Source organism: Dasypus novemcinctus, chromosome 15 (genome assembly GCF_030445035.2).
Source record: "Dasypus novemcinctus isolate mDasNov1 chromosome 15, mDasNov1.1.hap2, whole genome shotgun sequence".
NCBI lineage: Eukaryota > Metazoa > Chordata > Mammalia > Cingulata > Dasypodidae > Dasypus > Dasypus novemcinctus.
The window spans coordinates 34,847,182-34,871,085 of NC_080687.1; the positions used below are offsets into that span (position 1 = coordinate 34,847,182).

At 40.3% G+C, this 23,904-nt stretch overlaps 1 protein-coding gene across 5 annotated transcripts in view; it reads right to left on the bottom strand.

Annotated features, from left to right (window-relative positions):
* The window catches only part of PCCA (propionyl-CoA carboxylase subunit alpha), a 537,919-nt gene extending 526,172 nt beyond the window's left edge, over positions 1-11,747 (bottom strand). For 3 of the 5 annotated variants that reach the window (XM_058276457.1, XM_004458407.4, XM_012525122.4), the window contains exon 1: positions 11,584-11,742. In XM_058276457.1, the coding sequence (XP_058132440.1) occupies positions 11,584-11,688 (105 nt within the window). In that variant the 5' untranslated portion in view covers positions 11,689-11,742. Of the gene's footprint in view, positions 1-11,583 lie in introns of all 5 variants that reach the window. The other 2 variants (XM_058276458.2, XM_071208225.1) reach the window with 2 other exon arrangements.
* Positions 11,748-23,904: the final 12,157 nt, after the last annotated feature.

The following is a 23,904-nucleotide window of genomic DNA, read 5'->3' on the forward strand; positions in this document are numbered from 1 at the left end:
TTTTAAAAAAGGATGTTCCTCCTTGTTAAAATGGATATTAGTAAGTGAAACCCGATTAAGACTTTCTCCATATGTGAGAGGTTCTGGTTGCCTCCTGATTTATTTTTCCCTTAGTAATAAAAGAGGTTTGTTTTAATTGGGGGCAGCAATGCACCCAACTAAAAAAAAACACATTTCTCAGTCTCCCCTGAATTTAGATATTCTGGTATCCAGGCCAGTAAGCTGTAAACACACATGTTGGTAGGGCTTTTGAGAAGGCTCCTTAAAGTAGCCTTTAGTCCTGTTGTCCCTCTGTACTTTCTTCTTACTGCCTGGATTACAGTTAAGATTGTTGGACCTTTTTAAAAACAAAATGTGGTATACAGATACAGTGGAATACCATGCTGTGGTAAGAAGAAATGAAATTGGGACACATGATAACATGGATGAATCTTGAAGACATTATGCTAAGTGAAATAAGCCAGACACAAAAGGACAAATATTGCACTGTATCAATAATATGAACTAAATACAAAAAATAAATGCATTGAGTTAAAACCTAATTTATTAGGAGATAAGAGGAGGGTTGCAAAGGAGTACTGATTCTTAATGTATATAAAAATTTTAATTAACTTGACTGTAAATGTGTGGAAATGGATAGAATTGATGGTAATTGTATTAGTCAGCCAAAGGGATGCTGATGCAAAATACCAGAAATCAGCTGGTTTTTATAAAAGGTATTTATTTGGGGTAGGAGCTTATAGATACCAGGCCACAGAGCATAACTTACTTCCCTCACCAAAGTCTATTTTCACGTGTTGGAGCAAGATGGCTGCTGACATCTGCAAGGGTTCAGATTTCCTGGGTTCCTCCCTTCCAGGGTCTTATCTTTGGGTTCAAAGTTCCTTTCTTCCTGGGGCTTACTTCTCTTTTCTCTGTGAGCTTATTTCCTGGGCATCAGCTTAAGACTTCAGCATCAAACTCCAACATCAAAACTCCAAAATTAAGAACCCTCAATTGTCCTTTGCCATGCCTTTTATCTGTGAGTCCCCACCCACCAAGGCATGGGGACTCAACTCCCTAATGACGTGGCCCAAAGTTCCAGTCATAACTCAATCACACCCAGGTACAGACCAGATCACAAACATAAACCAATATCTATTTCTGGAATTCATAACCATATCAAACCGCTATACTCCACCCTCTGAATTCCAAAAAGACATTACAATATTCAAAAAAACCTTAAATCAGTAACAATGCAAGTACTAAATCATATCACAATCAATTTAAAGAAATACAGTTTGTCTTGGGGCAAAGTACTATCTGAAACTTACAAAACAATCTGTTTGTAATACACAAATGGACAGATAAAGGATAAACATTTTCATTACAATAAGGAGAAATTGGGTGGGAAACATAAGTCATGGGTCCTCTACAGTTCAATAAACCAGCAGGGCAGCCGCCATTCTATTTCAGTCTGAGAGTCATTCTTAAGATGATGGTTTCTTCTCCTTGGTGCCTCATGGGAACCCACCCTTTCCATATGCTTACCCAATGGCCATTTTCTTGGTTCAACCCTCATCAAGTATCTGGATGTCAACCAAGCTCCAGACCTCTCCCTCCAAAAGTGTTAGGGTGAATGCCACACCTTACCCAATCTTTCAGTTAGAGTCTTAACCCCCTTAGTACAATGATGTGAAGATAACATTCTTCCTAACCTTTGGCATACAGGCTCAACCCTCTCAGAGCAATGAGTTGACCACCTGGCCTTCTCTAACCTTTGGCATACAGCTCAACCCTCTCAGAGCAACGAGTTGGCTACCTGACTTTCCCTAACCTTTGTGGGACAGGTCCACCCTTCTCAGACCTGTGGGGCGCTGACCTTAACTGCCCTAATCCTTGAGGAATGTGCTCCACCCTCTCTGTACCCCAGGGCAGCAAAACTCTCTCAGAACACTGGACAGGAACATCTGCCCTCTTCAATTGCTGGGGCAAACTCACCCTCTCTGTACACATGGGTGGGGTTCCACTCTTGACCCAAAGTGATGTCCTAGTTCCAGATCTCAGCTTCCATGGTTTTCCTCTCAAAGTCATTTCTCCTTCATGTCCCTTTTATTCTAGGCTAACAGTGGCTTTGTTCATAGAGCTTTCTCAAAAAGTCTGTTGGTTTAGCATTCAGGAAGCAAGAGTCCAAGCAATCAGACAGTAAGACTTTCCACAAGTCTTTCCGACGTAACTGCATCTTCAATCCTGATCTACCAGTTCCAAGCTTAATTAAGTCCTCCAATGGGGTACTTTCATCTGGGAGCTTGATTTCCAGAGGCTTGGAATTTCCAGAATCAATTTCTATTTCCTTTGTGCCTGACAGTTCAGTCCTCACTATATCTCTCTCACCTAGCATTTTGCTATAAGTTGCAAGTGGAAGCCAAGCTGAATTCTCCAGGTTTACTTTGGAAATTTCTTCACCTAAATGCCCAGGCTTACCATTTTCAAATGCTGCCTTCCATAAAACTCCAGGAGTTAATCATACTAAGTTCTCTACAACTTTTAAAACACATGGATCACCTTTCCTCTGGCTTCCAAAAGTAGGTTCATCATTTACTTCTAAGGCATCATAAAAAGTCTCCTTAGCATCCATATTGCTATCAACAGTCTATTCAAAGCAATAGGCCTTTTCCACCAAGCATCTCACAATTCCTCCAAAAAATAGCCCTTACCCATTTATAAAACCATTCCAGCATTTCGGTAACTGCAAAAGCACTTCCCCACTCCTCAGTACCAAATTTGTACTAGTCAGCCAAAGGGGTGCTGATGCAAAATACCAGAAATCTGTTGGCTTTTATAAAGGGTATTTATTTGGGGTAGGAGCTTACAGATACCAGGCCATAGAGCATAAGTTACTTCCCTCACCAAAGTCTATTTTCACGTGTTGGAGCAAGATGGCTATCGACATCTGCAAGGGTTCAGGCTTCCTGGGTTCCTCTCTTCCCAGGTCTTCTCTCTGAGCTTACAGTTCCTCTCTTCCCAGGGTTTGCTTCTTTCCAGGCTCAAGGTTCCTCTCTTCCCAGGACTCCAGCTTCAGCATCAAACTCCAACAGCAAAACTCCAGCATTGGGAGGTGGCTGTGGCTCAATCAGTTGGGCTCCCATCTACCACATGGGAGGCCCTGGGTTCAAGTCCCGGAGCCTCCTTGTGAAGGAAAGTTGGCCTGCGTGCCGCGGAGAGCTGATGGTCTGTGCGCCCCAGAGACCTGACACAGCAAGATGACCCAACAAAGGGAGACAAGTAAACATAGAAAAAAACATGCAGCAAATGGACACAGAGAAGAGAGAGCAAAAAACAAGCCGTGGGGGCAGGGGGAATAAACAAATAAATAAATAAATCTTTTTTTAAAAAAAAACTCCAGCATTAAGAACCCTCAACTCTGTCCTTTGCCATGTCTTTTATCTATGAGTCCCTGCCCACCAAGGGGTGGGAACTCAACACCTTAATGACGTAGCCCTATCAAGCCCTAATCATAACTTAATCAAACCCAGGTACAGACCAGATTACAAACATATTCCAGTATCTATTTTTGGAATTCAAAGCCATATCAAACTGCTACAGACAAGAAGATTCATTAGTGTCAAAGATAACCATTCTTCCCAACTTGATATACAGATTTAATGCACTCCCAATCAAAATTCCACAAAGTTAATTTGTGAATACCGATAAACTGATCGTAAAGGTTATATGGAAAGGCAAAAGACACAGAATAGCCAACACAATACTAAAGAAGAACAAAGTTGAAGAACTGACACTACCCAACTAAAAGTTACTATAAAGCTACAGTGATCAAGACAGTATGACATTGGCAAAAGAACAAACATATTAATGGAACAAAATAGAGCACCCAAGAATACAAACGGTAAAAAAGCACAAATATAGTCAAATGATCTTAGACAAAGGAGAAAGGGCAATTCAATGGAGAAAGGACAGTCTTTTCTATAAATGTAGCTGGAACAACTGGACATCCACATGTAAAAAAAATAGACATAGACTATAAACTTCCACAAAAATTATTTTAAAATGGATCATAGACATAAATGTAAAACACAAAATTATAAAACTTCTAGAAGAAAACACAGGAAAAACTCTAGGTGACCTCGGGTTTGATAATGATTTATTAGACACAACACCAAAAACAAAATCCATGAAAGAAAAAAATGATAAAGTTGGACTTCCTTAAAATTAAAAGCTTCTGCTTTGCAAAGGAGAGAATGAAAAGACAAGCCATAGACAGGGAGAAAATATATGCAAAAGACATGTGACAAAGGGCTTATATTAAAAATATATGAAGAATCTTAAAACTCAACAATAAGAAAACAAACAACCCAATTTAAAAATTCGCAGAAGTGTTATAGAGCAGACTACTTACCAAAGAACATATACTGATGGCAAATAAGCATAGGAAAAGATGCTCAACATCATATATCATAGGGAATTTCAAATTAAAACAACAATGAAATACCACTACACACATATTAGAATGGCTAAAATCCAAAAGACTGACAACACCAAATGCTGACAAGGATATGGATCATTAGGAACTCTCATTCGCAGCAGTGGAAATGTAAAATGGTACAGCCACTCTGAAAGACAGTTGGGCAGTTTCTTACCAAGCCAAACATTAGCTTACCATAGAATCCAGCAAACACACTAGAAAGTATTTACCCAAAGGAGTTGAATTTATGACCACACAAAAGTTTGCACATGAATGTTTATAACAGCTTTATTCATAATTAAAACTGAAAGCATCCAAGAAGCTCTTCAATCGGTGAATGGATAAAACAAACTGTGGTACATATATACAACATATTATTCAGCAATAAAAAGAATTGAACTATCAAGCCATAAAAAGACATGGAGTAATCTTAAATGCATATTACTTAAGTGAAAGAAGCCAGTCTGAAAATCCTATATATTGTAGGATTCCAACTTATATGACATTCTGGAAAAGGAAAAACTATAGAGGCAGAAAAACGTCAGTGGTTACCATGGGTTTCAGGGGGTAGAGCCTAACAGGTGGAGGAAAGGACATTTTTAGGGCAGTGAAATTATTCCATATGACATTGTAATCGTGGATATATGACATTATATATTTGTCAAAACTCATCAAATTTTACAACACAAAAGTGTGACCCCTACTGTACACAATAGACATTTGTTACTAATAATGTAACATCCATTATAACAAATATACCACCCTAATACAAGATGTTAAAAATAAAGAAAACTATGTGTGTGGGAGGTGTATCTGGATCTGTACTTGTTATGCAATTTTTCTGTAAACCTAATAAAATTCAAGTTGTTATTGAAAAAAATAAAAGTTTAAAGCAGACATCAGAACTCAGAAACCTTTAATCTAAACATATTAACCAGAGGGGCCAAGAACTGAACATACCTCAGTGGTCTCTACATCACTATATTCTAATAGTGAATAACCCCAACTCATCAAAAAAAGGAAAATTTACATTCCAAATATTCTGTTCATAAAGACAGAGCCACATACAACAAAAAGGTACTTTAAGTCTGGAGGCTGACAGAAGGTTTGCCCTCATGCACAACTGAGCAGAGTCAGAGAGACAGATAAAGCAGATACAACCCCCAGATATTGGCTCCTTTGAGGGCTAAAGAGACCCATGGGAGTTATGGTCATGGCCGATGGGGTTAACTACCAGGGCAGATGGCCCCTCTTTGGAAATGGTGTTTATGTGTGATGAATCTGGACTCAGATGGGATCTCCCTTCATAAGACTTTCATGCTAATGTGCTGGAGGTGCAGTTAATGTTGGGGTTTAAGATATATTTAGGGGATTTGAATCTCTGGACTGACAATGTGATAGCCAGATCCTGAGCCTCAACAGACTCCAGCACCTACAATCTGATTTATTGGACTTACCACACTCAGCTAAGATGGAGGTGAAGAAGGACAACCACCACACCATGGAGCCTAGAGTGATTACAACTGAAAATGGGAGGATTGCATCCAGCATCCAGGTGGAATCTGAGCCTCCTCTTGACATAAAGGTGCAATGGACACAACCAATCCAGTGTCCACATAGAAGAGGTGGCATTGGATTGGGAAAAGTGGACATAATGGACAAAGGGTATGGGGAAAGGCAGGAAGAGATGAGAGGTGGAGGCATCTTCGGGACATGGAGCTGCCCTGGATGGTGCTTCAGAGGTAATCACCGGACATTGTAAATCCTCACAGGGCCTACTTGATGGAATAGAGGAGAGTATGGGCCATGATGTGAACCAATGTATATGAGGTGCAGAGGTGCCCAAAGATGTACTTACCAAATCCAATGGATGTGTCATGATGATGGGAACGAGTGTTGTTGGGGGGGGGAGAGGGGGGGGTGGGGGGGTGGGGTTGAATGGGACCTCACATATATATTTTTAATGTAATATTATTACAAAGTCAATAAAAAAATAAAAAAATTAAAAAAAAAAGGTACTTTAGACAACAATAATTTTAAAAATAACAGCAGTAATAATAATAATAAAGAACAGTTATATACCTAAAGGGCTAGGCACTGAACATATATTTCATTTCTAATAAGTTAAATATTTCCCACTCCTGTAACCCCAGCTACCAATAGCTCTCCTATATCCTCTCTTAGCCCCTATGATCTAAAATATATCAGCATCTTCCCTCCCACTTCCAGCATAAATGGGCTTCCCATTGCTCTTAAGATAAAGACCAAACCCCAGGATCTACAAGGCATAGCATAGTCTGTGACTCCCACCTACCTCTCCAGCACCACCTAGTCTCTGCACCAGATCCTCCCTAAGCTTTTAGTTCTCCTAACTTGCCATTCCCTCTAGGCCACAGGACTTTTGAAAGCTCTGCGTTCTCTCACATACAGCACTCATCTCTTCTCTCTTTACTTAGAAAAGGCCTAGTCACGCTTACAAACTTGTCTCAATTTTCACTTCAAAGGAGAACATTTCCTTACCTTAGGCAATATAGTATAATAATTAAAAGCACATGTTCTGGAATTCTAAATCCTACCTCTGCCACTTACTTTTTCCAAAGTTTTGACCAAGTTTTGTGCCTTTTATTTTCTCATCTGTTAAAGAGATTATAATAACAGTACTTCATATGGCTGTTGTGAGGATTGAATAATTCAGATAAAGCACCAGAAGGGTTTCTGGATAAAGAGCTCAAAAGCTTCTCACAACTTAGTCAAATCCCTCATTTTATTTTCTTACAGTACCTTAATCACATATTACGCTTATTTGTGCGTGCTTTTTTTTTCATCATCTCTCTCTACTAGACTAAAATTTCTAAAAGAGCAGAAAGGATAGTTGTGCTCAGAGCTGGAATACAGAATTAATTCAATGAAGATTTTGGGGGTGGGGGGAAGCTGAAAGGAGTAAACTGAGACCCAATGAAATGAACTTGTCCAATATCTCACAAAACCCTCATCTGTGTGACTCCATTTCCATTACACCACACTGTCTCCTATGTAAATGCTTAAATGTCTTGCAACTGTCACTGATGCAGTAATAAAGTATAGCAACACAAACAGCAGTGACAGTGAGCATTCTGAAAATGGCACTAAGCAAATATTGGTGCAGGCTTACTTCTCTTTCTTATATCAGCTCTATCTCTGACACTACTCACAGGGGTCCCTCCTCTTTAAAAGAGTAAGATGGGTGGCACCCCCTGATCAAGATGGCAGAGTGAGACCTTTCAGGGCTCTGTCGTCATCACCCCCACCCACCCACCCAGAAGCTCTGAAGAGCCAGCAAGAAGGAACAGAAACATCTTCCTAAAAGCTCTAAAAACAACTGAGGGATTGCAGGAGCAGGGTGAGAGCCAAATCAAAATAAGGCCACTTAAAGGCAGTAGGATCTCTCCCAGTACCCTGAATGGCCCCTCCCCAACCCTCACCAGCTCAGCAAGGAGCCTGCCCACATTCCCAAGTGCAGATCCCTGGTCCCAGTTCAAAGAGAGAAGAATAACCTTCACGCATATACTGGGAGCATATATGTCTGACCCAATCTGTGTGATGGTGGCCTGAGGGACTTGTCGAAGAACATGCCCTGAGTGTAAAAAGTGGCTCAGAGTGCTCTCCTACAGAATGCTGTGGAAAGCAGTCAATTGGCTATAGGGGCAAGGGATTGCTGGCTGTAGGACATACAGTGTCATGCCCAGGACTGTGAAGCTAGGGAAGAGGGTTCATTTGTATCCCTGTAAACAGAGGAAATCTTAAAGTCAAATGTACATGTCCAAACAAGAATATGCCCAAACCAAGGCATGTGCCAAAAGGACTAGGGAGGCTTTGGCCTGGAGCTATTCTCTAAATTCATTGTATGAATAAACTCTAAAGGAACACACTCAGATCAACCCGCAAAGACTCCAAAAGGTGTTTCATTTTTGCCTTTTTTGTTGTTGTAAGCTCCCGAAATTCAAGGAAGGCTCTGTCATAGCACTAGCTGATATAAGCTTAAGGAATGTGACACCTCAGGGTCTAAATTCCAGGGTTAGCACATTAAAAGATCAAACTGTCCAGGTTTCAACAAAAGATTATAAAAACATATAAAGAAAGGGAAGCAATGGCCCAGGTAAAGGAGAAAATTAAAGCATTTTAAACCATGAATAAGAAGCATCAGACCTGGAACATTCCAGACAAAGACTTTTACAAAACTGTCCTAAATATGCTTAAAGAACTAAAGGAAAACCTCAACAAAGAACTAAAGGAAATTGGGGAAAAGATTAACACAAACAGAACATCAGTAACAATATGGAAATCATGAAAAGGACCCAAACGGTGCTGAAGACCACAGTAACAGAAATTAAAATTTCCCTAGAAATTTACTCTGTTCAACAGCAGAGTAGAGCTGGCAAAAGAAACAATCAATGAATCTGAAGATGAAACCATCAAGTCTGAGAAGAATGAAGAAAAAGGAAGAGAGCCTGAGGCACCAGTGGGACAACATCAAACATAACAAGAAGGTGAAGAAAGAGAAAGGTGCATCTTACTTAAAGAAATAAAGGCTGAAAATTTCTCAAATTTAACAAAAGCCATGAATATACATATCTAAGATGCTCAATGAACTCCAAACAGAATAAACCCAAACAGACCCATACTGCATCATGTTATAATCAAACAGTTGAATGCCAAAGACAAAGAGAAAATTCTGAAAGCTGCAAGAGAGTACCAACTGTCTCATACGAGGAAGCCTCAATAAGATTAAGTGCCCTTTTATCAGAAAATACGGAGGCAAAAAGGTAGTGAGAAGGCATATTTAAAGTGCTGAAAGTAAAATATTGCCAAAAAAAAAAATTCTACACCAGGCAAAGCAGGTTTTCAAAAATCCCAGATAAACAAAATCTGAGGGACTTCATCACCACTAGACCAGCCCTATGAAAAGCACTAAAGGGAGTTCTGCAGATTGATAGGAAAAGATAATAGACAAAAGATGGAAGCCCCATGAAGAAACAAAATTCTCTGGTAAAGATAATGAAATAGGTAAATACAATTATCAGTACTATTATGTTTTTAGTTTATAACTCCACTTGTTACTTCCTACAGGATCTAAAAGGCAAATGCATACAATTAATGCTAAATCAATGATTTTGAATACATAATATATAAATATGTAATGTGTTACAAGAACTACATAAAAAAGGGTAGAGGTGAGAGGGGTATATGAACATAGTTTATGTATGCTACTGAAGTTAAGTTAGTATCAAAGCAAACAAGAGTGTTACAGGTTTAGGATGTTAAATTTAAGGCCCATGGTAACCACAAAGAAAATATCAGAGAATATGCAAACTCATACAAATGGAAGGGAGAGCGTACCATTTACCAGGGGAAGGGGGCAGGAGATGCAAAAAAAGTATAGGGCTTCTATTTGGGGTGATGTGAAAGTTCTAGTAATAAATCAGGTGAAGTTCTGCAACATTGTGAATGCGAGTAATTCTATGAATGGTAAACTTGGGAGGAGATGAAAAGGAAAGATTTATGTTGTATATGTTTCCACAATTAAAAAAGAAACTAAAGATACATGACAATTAAAGACAATACATGACATTGAATGGGATCTAAGAATAGATGAGAATAGGCTAAAAAGGGCATTTTCAGACATTAAAAAAATGGAACATAGATTGTAAATGTTAAGTTTCATGAACTTGGTAACTGCCCTTAAGGTGATAACATAGTGAATATCCTTGTTCACATGAAATGTACATGGAAGTACTGTGCTCAAGAAGTAAAACATGTGCAGCCTGCTCTCAAATGTTCAGAAAATAGATGACAGGGAGGGAGGAAGGAAGGGCAAAGATGACAAAATATTAAAATTGGTGGGTCTGGGTATCTGGGAGAATTCGGGTATGCTCAAGTTCTCAGTATGAGATTTGTATTATTAATATTTTTTGCAACTGTCCTGTAAGTTTGAAATGATCTCAAAATAAAGAGTTTTTTAAAGAAAGGGTAGGATGGACCAGATCATATCTAAAGTATATGCCAACTCTAAAGTTCAATGACAAAAAATCAAGTGCCAATTTTTAAAAGATTTTTTTTTAGAATTTTTATTATTTTTTCTTTTATTCCTCCCCTTATTCTTTTTGCGCTTGCTGTCCAGAGATATTTTTTAAAAGGAAGTTTAAGAAGCAGACTAAAGTAGCTGACAGATGGCTTTCGAGGGAAACTTCATTTTTAAAATTGTATTCAAGTGACTTAAACCCTATTAATAAAGTATACTGAGTAGTGTATCTCCGGAATTACAAAAGACTCCATGTTGAAGAGGTAAAAATGTTAAAAGCCACACACACACTCCAACATGCAAGTCAAAGCTGCCTCCATGAAACCTTTTGGACACAAGAACATTGGTGGCATGTGTTTAGAGGCGGCAGAAAAATCAGGCTACACACTACATAGAAAAGAAAAAACACATTCAGAGAGTGCATTTAATACACAGAATACTGTGATGTAAATACAAGTAAAACAGGCTTTCAACTCAAACGTGAAAAATTATCAGCAAAATTGACGTCAAATAACACTTTAAAAATTAAGGTGGGAAAAAAAAAAAAAGTAAAGGTGAACTCACGAAAGGCAGGAAAGAAGCCAGAGCAAATATAAAGCATAAACAAGGGCAATTTAAAACACCTTGTAAAGCTTCAGACCAAGTCCATACCGCAAGGGACGAGAATCACGACACAGGAGTTGCAGTTACATTTACTGACAGATTGCTATGAGCCTCGGAAAAAGAAAGAAAAATAAAATTCACAACTGCCTGCTGCCTTTGGCCCCCTCTGCCTTCCCTAAGCCTCCGGAGTAACAGCGGCAATGAGTCATGTCTCCTTTCCCTTGCCCTAGCGCGAACTCCCGGGAGTGAGAACCAGAGTGAGGAGCGCCGCCTAAGGCGCAACCCGCGTGGGGGCCGGGGGGCCGGGGGGCCGCGGGTCGTGCACGGCACTGACGCGGGCCTCGAGCCCGGGGCTCGCACGGGAAGCAGCACACTCCCGGGGTACCGAGTCACCGAGAGGCGGTGCACGGCTGGAAGCCAAGTGAAGCCCAGGCCGTCAGAGAGCCCCGTCGCTCCTCACCTTCAGAGTCCACAGGGCCGCGTTCCTCACCAGTACCTGCGAGGTCAGCGGACCACGCCGTCCCGCCGCGACCAACGCTACAGCCCCTACCCACAGACCCGCCATTGTCGTCCCAGCCTACCGGTCTTCCTGCTGACCTCTCACCCCGCCGAAGGGGGCAAAGAAGGGGCGTGGCGGGGACCCAGCCAATCACGAGCCACGGCTCCGCAGCCCCGCCCTTGCCGCGCGGGGAGGGGCGGCTGGACGAGAGAGACTGGTAGAATCGCCGCAGCTCGGAGCCAGTTCTTACGCGGGCGCGCGCTGGGACAGGGAGCAAGGCTGGGGCCGCCGCGGGTCGGGCGAGGGGCGAGCGTGAGGCGACCTGCCGGATCCCGCCCCAGGAATGAGAAAGCCTGGGAAAACGCGCCCAGGTTCTGGAGAGAGTTTTCCTGGGCCTGTTTTTTGTAAACCTTTTACTGTATCAGCGTCCACATTGCAACGAACATTCAGCCTTTCTAGTTGTTGGGTCTCATAACTACCCTCTCATTCCATGGCCACCCTGGAATCCTGAGTTCCTGATATTTGCCCAAACTATGTTCCTATATATTCGAAAGGGTCAATTGCAAAGCATCAAACGAGGGTAAGGTGATAACATAGGAAAAGATCTAAGTCTAGAAACCAGAGATCTGTGCTCAAGTCCCACCTCTGCTGGTTTAATATCTGTATCAGGGAAATTAGCCATAACCAGTGTCAGTTTCTGTTGTTTACAATCCTTATTAATACAACTGCTAAAGGCCAGATCTTGTGCTAGATGCCTCAAAATGACTCATTTAATCTTTATAAGAACACTAATGACATTTTTATTGAGTACAAGTGTGTTTAACAGAGCTGTTTAACAAAAGGTGTGATTTTTCCCTCAAGGTGTTGGGGTTTAAGATATATCTAGGGGATTGGAATCTCTGGACTGACAATATGATAGCCAGGCCCTGAGCCTCAAAAGACTTCAGCTCCTACACTCTGATTTATTGGACTTACCCCACTCAGCTAACATGGAGTTGAAGAATGTCAACCACCACACCATGGAGCCTAGAGTGCTTACAACTGAAAGCAGGCGAATTGCATCCACTATCCACGTGGAATCTAAGCCCCCTCTTGACATAGATGTGGAATGGATACAACCAAGCCAAGGTCCACAGGAAGGAGGAATACAGTAAGGATTAGAGTGGACTTACTGATATTCTGTTCATGAACTATTGTGGTTAATAATCGAGAAAATATGGCATTGGTGTGGAAAAAGTGGCCATGGTGGCTGCTGGGTGCGGGGAATGGGAGGAAGAGATGAGATGTGGAGGCATTTTCGGGACTTGGGGTTGTCCTGAGTGGTGCTGCAGGGACAATTGCCAGACATTCTATGTCCTCCCATGGCCCACTGGATGGAACGTGGGAGAATGTGGGCTATGGTGTGGACCATAGGCCATGGGGTGCAGCGATGCCCAGAGATGTGCTCACCAGATGCAATGGACGTGTCATGATGATGGGGGAGAGGGTTACTGTGGGGGGAGTGGTGGGGTGAGGGAGGTGGGGGTGAATGGGGACCTCATATTTCTTGAATGTTATATATTTTTTTAAAATGAATAAATAAAATTTTTTAAAAAAAAACTTATCTGAATCAAAAGTACTATACTGAAAATAAATGAGTATCGAAGAGTGTGTCACTATATACAAACCCTCTTCAAAAGAGTTCCTGAATTACCTGCCATGCCCACAACTTTTTCTTAGCAAGGCAACCATAGGAGATTCCTTCTCATTCTAGTCCAATTTCCTTGTCCAAGAATGGACCATCTTTGGGATCATCCAAAATTCTCAAATAGGCCCTGAAACCCTTAACACCTCTGTATAACAATTTTTTTGTTCTCACAAGAATAAATTAGTCACACTTCAAAATTATCTTCCTAATATCATTAAATACTCTTTCAATGTTCAAATTTCCAATATTGTCATTTTGTCAAAAGTATGTTTAGTTTTTCAAAAAGACAATAAAAAGTTAAAAATTGAAAATGAAAGTGTGTTTAAGATTTTGTTTGAATTAGAATCCAATAAAGGTTCACGTCTTGCTATTTGTTATATCTCTCAAGTTTTTTTAATCTGTAGTACCTTCCCCCACCACCACTACCCATTTCTCTCTTTTTTCCCTAAATTTCTTTGCTGAAGAAATCAGGTCATTTTCTATTGAGCTTTTTGCTCAGTATGGATTTTGCAGCACTACTTTAATATATAAATAAGCATATAACTACATAATGGAATTCTTAAAAGCTATGTGATTAATTTACATGAACCAGATAGATACAAGCAACATTTATTTAAACATATACTATAAGCCAGGTTCTATTCTAGATGCTAAAGAGATAGCAGTGAAAAAAAACAAAGTCCCTGGCTTCTGGGAGCTCAAATTGAAATGGAGGTGTACAGAAAAGAAACATTTAAATAATTAAAATGTGTAGAATGTCAGATGGTAATGCAATATAGAAAAATAAAAGTGAAAAGTAATAAGCAGTGTAAGGTGGTGGAGAAGGGAAAACTGCAATTTCAAATAAGAGAAGAAAGACTTCACTGAGCAAAGATCGGAAGGAGGTGATAAGCAAGCAAGTTATGGAAAGAACCGCGGGCAGACAGAACAGCCAGTGGAAAAGTACTGAGGTGGGAGTGTCCCTGATATGATCAAGAAACAGCAAGGAGGTCAGTGTGACTGGAGGGAGCAAGGGGGCAAGAGGTAGGAGAGGTAGGAGACGAGACCCAAGGAGTACCCAGGGATCAGAGGGTACAGGGCCTTGCAGGTCATCACAGTGACCTTGGCTTTTACTGGGTGAGATGGAACCACTGAAGAGTTTCGAGGTAAGAAGTGACATGATCTGATAATGTAGAGTGAATAAAGAAAGTTGCTAAACTAAAGAAAACAAAGAAATGGAAAAAGGAAAACTAGTATTCACTGACCACTGTCCTTAAGCAACATATGCCAAGATTCTCCAGAGGTTTCATATCTGCACTGAGAGAAAAAATAACATTTATAAATTACTGTTGTTTAGCAAACTTGCTTGCTTACTCTTTAAAGTACGTACAGATTAGGGATGAACTTGACTGTTTGTATCCTAAAGACTGAAAAGGTTACTAAGAGTTCATTTTTAGCTCAGATGAAAGTATTAAAAAGCTCTGAACACCATTTTTTCTTTTTCTTTTTTTTCTCTGTCATCTGACCTAGATTTACCAAGTCAGCAAAGCCAGCTCCAGATTCGGGACTGTTAGGACAGCTGACAGTTCTTACATGAAGCAAAAGGCTAGAAACAGTGTTGGTCCTTTAGATATTTTTAGGGCAATGCATTTGATAGGGAACGAAGAATATGTGAAACCCTTTGTCTCTTGATGTGACAGTTTGAGATAACTTTTGTGAATCCCAAAAAGAGAAAGATTAAGTTTGATAACTAATCTATTCTGGGTGTGATACCATGTGTATTAAATTCAGTGAGGGGTCTCTGATTAAGTTTACTTGCTAAAATCAATTTAGGGCTTCTGATTGGGCTATGTGAGTAAGGCATAACTCAGGTTGAGTCCATGCCCCCTCGGTGGGCAAATATAAACAGACACTCACTCAAGAAAACACACAGGAAGAGGAGAGAACTTTGTCATTTTTTATCCTACCATGTGACAGAAAAGAGAAGGCTCAAGCAATTAGAGCCCTGGGGAGAGATGGAAAGTTTGACTGATAGCTTACAGCTGACCTTGGGAAGAGAGCTGAGACTCAACTAGGAAACCTTGACAGACGAGCCTTAACTAGGAGAGTAAGAGGACTAGAAGCCTGGAGGGAAAGGAGAGACCAGGCAGAGATGAGAGACCATCTTGCTTCAACACCTGGCAACTGACTTCGGTGAGAAACCAAACCTTGAGTTGGACTCTTTACAGCCTTGTAACTGTAAGCTTTCACTCCAATTAAATAACCTTTATAGAAGCCAACAGATTTCTGGTACTTTGCATTGGCATCCCTTTGGCAGACTAAAACACTTGGTCTCCTAAATTGTCCATTCCTTGAAGCTCGTCACTCTTCTTCTACTCAGTACGGAGCCCACATTGGATGGTGATCAGCAGAACTAGTTGGATGCTTGGGTAGTTTTGAATGTACAACACATGCAAAGAAGATAATGGAAAAAGACAAACTGGAAACAGTAAGGAAAATAAGTAGAAGCAGAAAGTTGGAGAAACAGTGACTGAAAAACTATGTCAGGAGTATGATAAAATTACTAGGGTAAGGAAACAATAGATAACTGTGCCCACAGGAATGACTGCTGATGGCCCTTACTAAATGTGTGTGCAATGAAGGCAGGGACTCTGTGTATTATTCACCTCTGCTTTGTAGCCTAACTCACAGTAGGTGTTCAAGAAATTAGATGAATTATGATTGCTGATGCCTACGAATAGGTGATGAGCAAGACGTTTTCACTTTTTTTTTTTAAGATTTTTAAAATTTCTCTCCCCTTCTCCGCTTTGCCCCCCGCCCCAAGTTGTCTGCTCTCTATGTCCATTTGCTGTGTGTTCTTCCTGTGTCCGTTTGTATTCTTGTCAGCAGCACCCAGAGTCTATGTTTCTTTTTGTTGCGTCATCTTGCTGTGTCAGCTCTCTGTGTTTGCAGCGCCATTCCTAGGCAGGCTGTGGTTTTTTACGCACTGGGCGGTTCTCCTTATGGGGCACACTCCTTGCACTTCCCTGTTTTCACTTTCTGAGATCATGGGACTCTTAAAACTGTAAAGCTTCTTTAAAAATAAAAAATAAAATATTTTTAAGAAGAAATATCATAGAAGGGAATGCTTAACTGGCAGTACCTGCAGGGACACAGAAAAAGAGTCAGGCATAGGGACAGTCTACAAATAAAAATTTGTCTCTCATCATCTTGAAAAATACATAAGGGAAGCAGCTGTGGCTCAACTGATAGAGCGTCCACATGGAGGGTCCAGGGTTGGATACCCAGACCTTCTGACCCATGTGGTGAGCTGGCCCATGTGCAGTGCTGCCGCGCACAAAGAATGCCGTGCCACACAAGGGTGTTCCCCAGGTAGGGGTGCAATGAGTGTGCCCTGCAAGGAGAGCCACCCCGTGTGAAAAAAAGTGCAGCCCCGCCCAGGAGTGGCGCCATGTATGGCTGACACAGCAAGATGATGCAACAAAAAAAGTGACACAGTTTCCCAGTGCTGCATGACAAGAATATAAACAGACACAGAAGAATACACAGTGAATAGACACAGAGAGCAGACAACAAGGGGGAAAGGGAGAGAAATAAATAAAATAAATCTTTAAAAAATAAATATATATATATATGTGACTATGCCTCCTTTCTTGTCGTAGATATGTACACTAAACCAGGTTCCTGATATTCCTTGCAATGTGAAACAGCTCAACTTATACAAGCTCAACAAGAATACAGCAAATGGAACAGCACGGCTGGAATAGTCAAGGTAAACTTCACAGAGGAATGAGCGTGAGGTCACAGCTAAACCTTAAAGATGAGTAAGATTTAATGAGGGAGAACATTCCACTGGAGAATAAAAATTGGGTACACTGGTGACAAAATTAGAGAATAATCTGAATAAATGTTGAACATCTAGGATGGAGACAAAATAATTTATAACTTATTTTGTTTTCAAATAGAAAAGTGAGAATAAGATCTCTAAATGTACATGCCATTGGTAGAATACATCATAGAGAGACTTGAAATCTAAGAGATGAGCTGGAACTTGATATGGTTTGTTCTAAGGAGTCATAGCCTCTCTCTCTCTCTCTCTCTCTCTCTCTCTCTCTCTCTCTCTCTCTCTCTCTCTCTCTCTCTCTCTCTGTCATTATAGCTACTTTATCATGGGCAAGGTACAGTATTCTAGGAAAATTTGGTAACATCTGCAGGGTACTTAATAGAATGGCAGTAAGGTGAGTGAAGGACTAAACTAGAATGTTGGGAGAAAAAGGATGATCTTAAGATATATTTTGAAGTAAATAATATAGAATATGGAAGATAAAGGAAAGGGGATAGTCAAAAGACACAGAAGTTTAAAGCACTCACCAAAATTAGAGAGTTGGGAAAGGAAACCAGTTTGAGTTGGAATTCAGTTATTTCACAAATATTTATTTAGCCCTTACGATGTACTAGGCACTATGCAAGTTATAGGAGTATAAAAGTAAATGAATTTTTTTCTAAATTTTTTCTTACAAAAATCTCAGTTTAATAGAGGAGATATACATGAAAACAAATAATTGTTATCAATATGTAAGGTGTCCAACAATTTCACTGCTGGTTTTATACCCTAGCATGTTCCCCAACCTTTTTTATGGCACTGCACAAGTAGAAAGTTATCATACTTGGGTAATACATTAGTGTGGGTACTCTTGGAAAGAAAAAATCCACCCCAAGAACTCCAGCTGCCCTTACCTGGATCCCTGAAAGCACACCTGATGTTTATTTGCCTCACACCAGCTAGGTTGAGCTGCATAAGATAAACTCCCCCGCATGTGCACAAAGACATGTACCAGAATGTTCTCTGTGGTGGTGTTCTTAATAGTGAACAATTGGTAATAACTTAAATGACCACTAGCTGGAGTCTGAGTTAAATAAAAAACAATATAGTCATTCAATTGTATATTAACGTAACAGTTATAAATATTTAACCAGTGCTCTCTATATTAACATGAATAAATCTCAAAAACAAGAGGCTGAAGAAAACACAAATGACAGAATGATACACCTTTTTTTTTTTCAGTTCATTCAAACGTTTATTATTTTTCTCATGAGTGCCTAGGTGGTCCTCTGCATGGAGACCCTGGTGGTATACCTTTTTTTATTTGATTTACGGATATTGTTTATTGTTTATGGATACATGCAATAGTAAACACATGCATAAAGTAAATACAAAATTGGGCCTAATTTCTTACCTCTAGGGAAGGAGTGGATAAAAATAATAACCATTATTATTTATTGAATCCTATCTCTGCCAGGAACGATTCTAAGTAGTCTAAATGTATTCTTAATTCTCATGACTTTATTACAACACTGTTATTAATTCCGTTTTTACAGATGAGCCAGTTAAACAAGTTGCCCAAGATTAATAACTATTAAATAGCAGAGCTGGAATAGTTAATTCAGCCATTGAGAGTCCTAAAAACTTACACTTTACTGTGCTAGACTGCCTCTCTATGCAGGTGGCTACACTGTAGCTTTTAATATATTATCTCTTTAAAAATATACTGAACCATAATGTAAACTATAGACTTTGGTTAGCAGCAATGCTTCATTATTGGTTCATCAACTGTAACAAATGTACCACACTAATGTAAGATGTTAATAAGAAGGGAAAACTATGTATTTGGGTATAGGGGGTATAGGGGAATTCTGTATACTTTTGGTGTATTTTTCTGTAAATCCAAAACTTCTCTAAAAGTTTATTATTACAAAAAAAAGATACTGAGGTTAGAATGGGAAAATGTCAGTAATTAATAGAGTTCATTTGTAGGTAGGCAGATAATTATTATATAATTCTCCTTACTTTTCTGTTTGTATATTTGATAATACTAAGAAAATTTCAATAAAATTTCTGCCCTCTTGACTGAGAAGGACTACTGATGCTTAATGTATGTAAAAATGTTAATTAACTTGACTGTAAAAGTGTGGAAATGGATAGAGTTGTTGGAAACACATTACAGTGATTTATAAATGGGATTGTGGCTGAAAAGGGTAATCTAAGGATGCAAATGTCAAGTGACAGAAAGTTAGAGAATAATCTAGGGACTGAATAACACAGCGAACCCAGAGGTGGATGAGAATTGTGGTTGATGGCACAGATGTAAGAATGGCCTTCTGTGGGCTAGAGCAGATATACATCACTATTGCAGGGTGGTGGGAATGTGGAGAAGCATAGGAAAAATACAATTAGTGTGACCTTTGGACTGTGGTTAACAGCAATACTGTAATATTCTTGTATCAATGCCAAAGATACACTGTGTTGATAATGGAGGTTATGGAAAAACTGTGCCGAATGTACACTATAGACCATGGTTGGTGGTAATAATCTGATAATATTAGCTCATAATCTATAACAAATATTCTAACACAATGTGGTGTGTTGATGGAAGGGATGTTGTATGGGAATTCTACACATGTGCCTGATTTTTTTGTAAGTTCACAACCTCTGTAATAAAAACATATTAAAAATAATAATAAAGGGAAGCAGACTTGGCCCAGTGGATAGGGCATCCATCTACCACAAGGGAGGTCCATGGTTCAAACCCTGGGTCTCCTTGACCCGTGTGGAGCTGGCCCACGCGCAGTGCTGATGCGCACAAGGAGTGCCCTGCCACACAGGGGTGTCCCCGCGTAGGGGAGCCCCACGCGCAAGGAGTGCACCCTGTAAGGAGAGCCGCTGAGCATGAAAGAAAGTGCAGCCTTCCCAGGAATGGTGCCGCACACACGGAGAGCTGACACATAAGATGACACAACAAAAAGAAACACAGATTCCTGTGCCACTGACAACAACAGAAGTGGACAAAGAAGAACACACAGCAAATGGACACAGAGAGCAGACAATAGGGGGGCTAGGGGGAAAGGGAAGAGAAATAAATGAAAAATAAATCTTTTAAAAATAAATTAATAATAATAATATATTTTAAAATAATAATAATAATTAATAAAATAATAAAAAATAATAATAAATAAAATAATGAAATAATATATTTTAAAATAATAATAATTAATAAAATAAATAATAAAATAATAATTAAAATAATAATAATAAAATAATAATAATAGGGGGGAAATACACCAAATGTAAGATATGGACTATAGTTAGTAATATTTGATGATGCTCTTACATGGTTTGTAACAAATGTTTCACAACAAGCAAGGTATTGGTGGTGGGGTGATGTATAGGACCCCTGTATGTTTATTTTGTAAGTTCACAACTTTTACACTATATTTATTATTTATGTATGTTTATGAATGAATGATATACTTCAATTTTTTTTAAAAGTTCCACCCTCTTAACTGCACAATAGATGAAGTAATCAGTCTGCTTATATGGAAGAGAGAAGACTTTACAGAATTGGAGACATGTGCACTCTGCCTTAAAAAGTAATTAGTTGGGGGAGTAGATGTGGCTCAACTGATAGATGTCCGCGTACCATATGGGAGGTCCACGGTTCAAACCCAGGGCCTCCTGACCCGTGTGGTGAGCTGACCCACATGCAGTGCTGCCGTGCACAAGGAGTGCCATGCCACGCAGGGGTGTCCCCCACATAGGGGATCCCCACATGCAAGGAATGCACCCCGCAAGGAGAGCTGCCCCACACAAAGAAATCGCAGCCCACTCAGGATGGCACTGAACACACAGAGCTGATGCAACAAAAAGAGACACAGGGTCCTAGTGCCGCCTACAAAAATGCAGGTGGACACAGAAGAACACACAGCAAATGGACACAGAGAGCAGACAAGGGGGTGGAGGGGGAAGGGGAGAGAAATAAAAATAAAAAAATAAATCTTGAAAAAAAACAAAAAAAGTAATTGGGGAAAGTGGATTTGGCTCAATGGATAGAGCATCTGCCTACCACATGGGAGGTCCAGGGTTCAAACTCAGGACCTCCTGACCCATATGGCAAGCTGGCCCATATGGCAAGCTGTGCTGATGCGCACAAAGAGTGCCGTGCCACACAGGGGTGTCCCCATGTTGGGGAGCCCCACGCGCAAGGAGTGCGCCCCATAAGGAAAGCCACCCCACGCAAAAAAAAAAAAGTGCAGCCTGCCCAAGAGTGGCGCTGCACACATGGAGAGCTGATGCAGCAAGATGACACAACAAAAAGAGACACAGATTCCTGGTGCTGCTGACAAGAATACAAACGGACACAGAAGAACACACAGCAAATGGACACAGAGTAGACAACTGGGGGGGGGAGGGGAAGGAAATAAATAAAAATAAATCTTTAAAAAAAAAAGTGATTAGGTGGTAGATACATAGATACTCTGGGTAGAGGATTTCCAAGCAGAGAGAACAGCATGCCATCACTGGGAGGAGTGATCCAACAGCATGCTTTCAAAACTACAAATGGCACAACTTGAGCAAAGGAAGTGTTTGGAGACAAGGCTGAAAGCATAGGCAAGGGCCAGATCCTGAGGAAACTGAAAGTTACCCTAAGGAGGTTCTGGTTTTTTCCAGGTAAGAGATCACAATGTAGGAAAATGTGAGCCATGTATGGCCCATGGTTACATTTGGTTTGGTCCTGTGTGTGTGTGTGGGTGTGGGTGTAGCTTTTAAAAATCTGAATTAGTTAGCTATATTAAAAAAATGGCAGCTTCCACACAGAATTCCAAATTTACTTTCCTTGAGAAATCAAAAAATTTAGCAATGCAGGGATCCCTACATGGAAACAATCAACAATATTTTAGCTGGCCACACATCCAGTGCTTCATTTCTTCACTTTAGGTGTTTGTATTTTTTACCCCTGTCTTTGCAGTAGGAACCTGAAACATCTTAATCCTGGAAGGAAAATTATCATAGCTGCATTTAAGAAAGACTTCTTAGGAAGTGGATGTGACCCCTCTTCCACATGGCAACTGACTTTAGTGAATCATGGTTTTGTTCAGGTGCCTCCTGAAAAAATAAAAACAAACAAGAAAAACAGATGAAAAGGCCTACTCAGGGAAGCCTATGTGGCTCAGTGGTTGAGCTCTGGCTTCCCACACATGAGATCCAGGGTTCAATTCCCGGCCCCAGTAGCTAAAAAAAAATCATTCTGGAGCTAAAGCAAAAGTATCTGCATGGATAAATCACACAAATATAAGATGGAGGAAAAAGCAAAAATAAAAACAAGTTTCATATATTTTGATACCATTTTTGTAATACCTTTAAAATGTTTGAAACAATCTCATATATGATCAAAGAACATATATATAATAAAGGTATGAAAAAAATCATGGGAATGCTAACCTGTTAAATTTGGGATAGCCTACTATTCCTGAGAGAGGTGAAAGGTAATATCTGGAAGAGTCACATCATTGTATTGGTTGTATTATGCCTTTCTTTTAAAATCTACAACATGGTTTTTATTCAATATGCCACTACACAGAAGTTGCAAATATTTCATTAATATAGAAAATAAAAACAAAGACTATGAGCTCTATCTGATGTAAAAATTTATCTCTGTCATATCTACCCCTGGCCATATTTTCCACCCTAAACCATCCTTTCCCAACTCTCACATCAAAGCTGAGAGCAGTTCCTTTTTTGTTGTTTTGGGCTTTTGTTTTGTTTTGTATTGTCAAGCCATGGGAAGTACCAAAAATGAGCTAGGAAGACACAAACAAAAGCATGTATTATATCTTGAGCAGGTACATGGATATTCATTATATAATTCCATACACCTCTCTGTGTTTCTAAAATGTTTAATCTTCTGCCTACTCCCAAAACTCCAGTCTGGAAACTGTATAGAGGACAGACTAGAAAAGGCTAAACTGGGAAGCAAAAGTGCCAGTTAAGATGTAGCTGAAATAGTCCTTAGAGAGTTGAGTAGAGGCGGCGGACTAGGCCCAGTGGTTAGGGTGTCCGTCTACCACATGGGAGGTCCACGGTTCAAACCCCGGGCCTCCTTGACCCATGTGGAGCTGGCCCACGCACAGTGCTGATGCGCGCAAGGAGTGCCCTGCCACGCAGGGGTGTCCCCCGCATAGGGGAGCCCCACGCACAAGGAGTGCACCCCATAAGGAGAGCTGCCCGTGCAGCCTGCCCAGGAATGGCGCTGCACACACAGAGAGCTGACAAAACAAGATGATGCAACAAAAAGAAATACAGATTCCTGTGCCGCTGACGACAACAGAAGCGGACAAAGAAGACACAGCAAATAGACACAGAGAACAGAGAACTGGGGTGGTGGAGGGAAGGGGAGAAAAATAAATAAATCTTAAAAAAAAAAAAATAGAGGCAATGCAAGGATAGCATCAGAGCTTTAAAAAAAAGAGAGAGAGTTGAGTAGAATCTGAACTAAAGCAGTGACAGTGGGAATGAAGAGCAAACTAGTAACAGAAATGTTAGAAAGGGGAATCTTCAATTCCCAAGTTTCTGGTTTAGATACCTAAGTGGATTTTGATACCATTAACCAGGATAGGGAATAATGGAGAGAGAACAGGTTTCAGGACAATCCTGGGGAAGTCATGGACACACCTAGCAGCCATCGCCCAACCCTCTCCAACCTCCCCTTCTTTTCTATTGTGTGCAGATGTTTCCCTGTGCTTCCACTTCCCAGCCTGGAAGAGACTTAGGTCTAATGGAG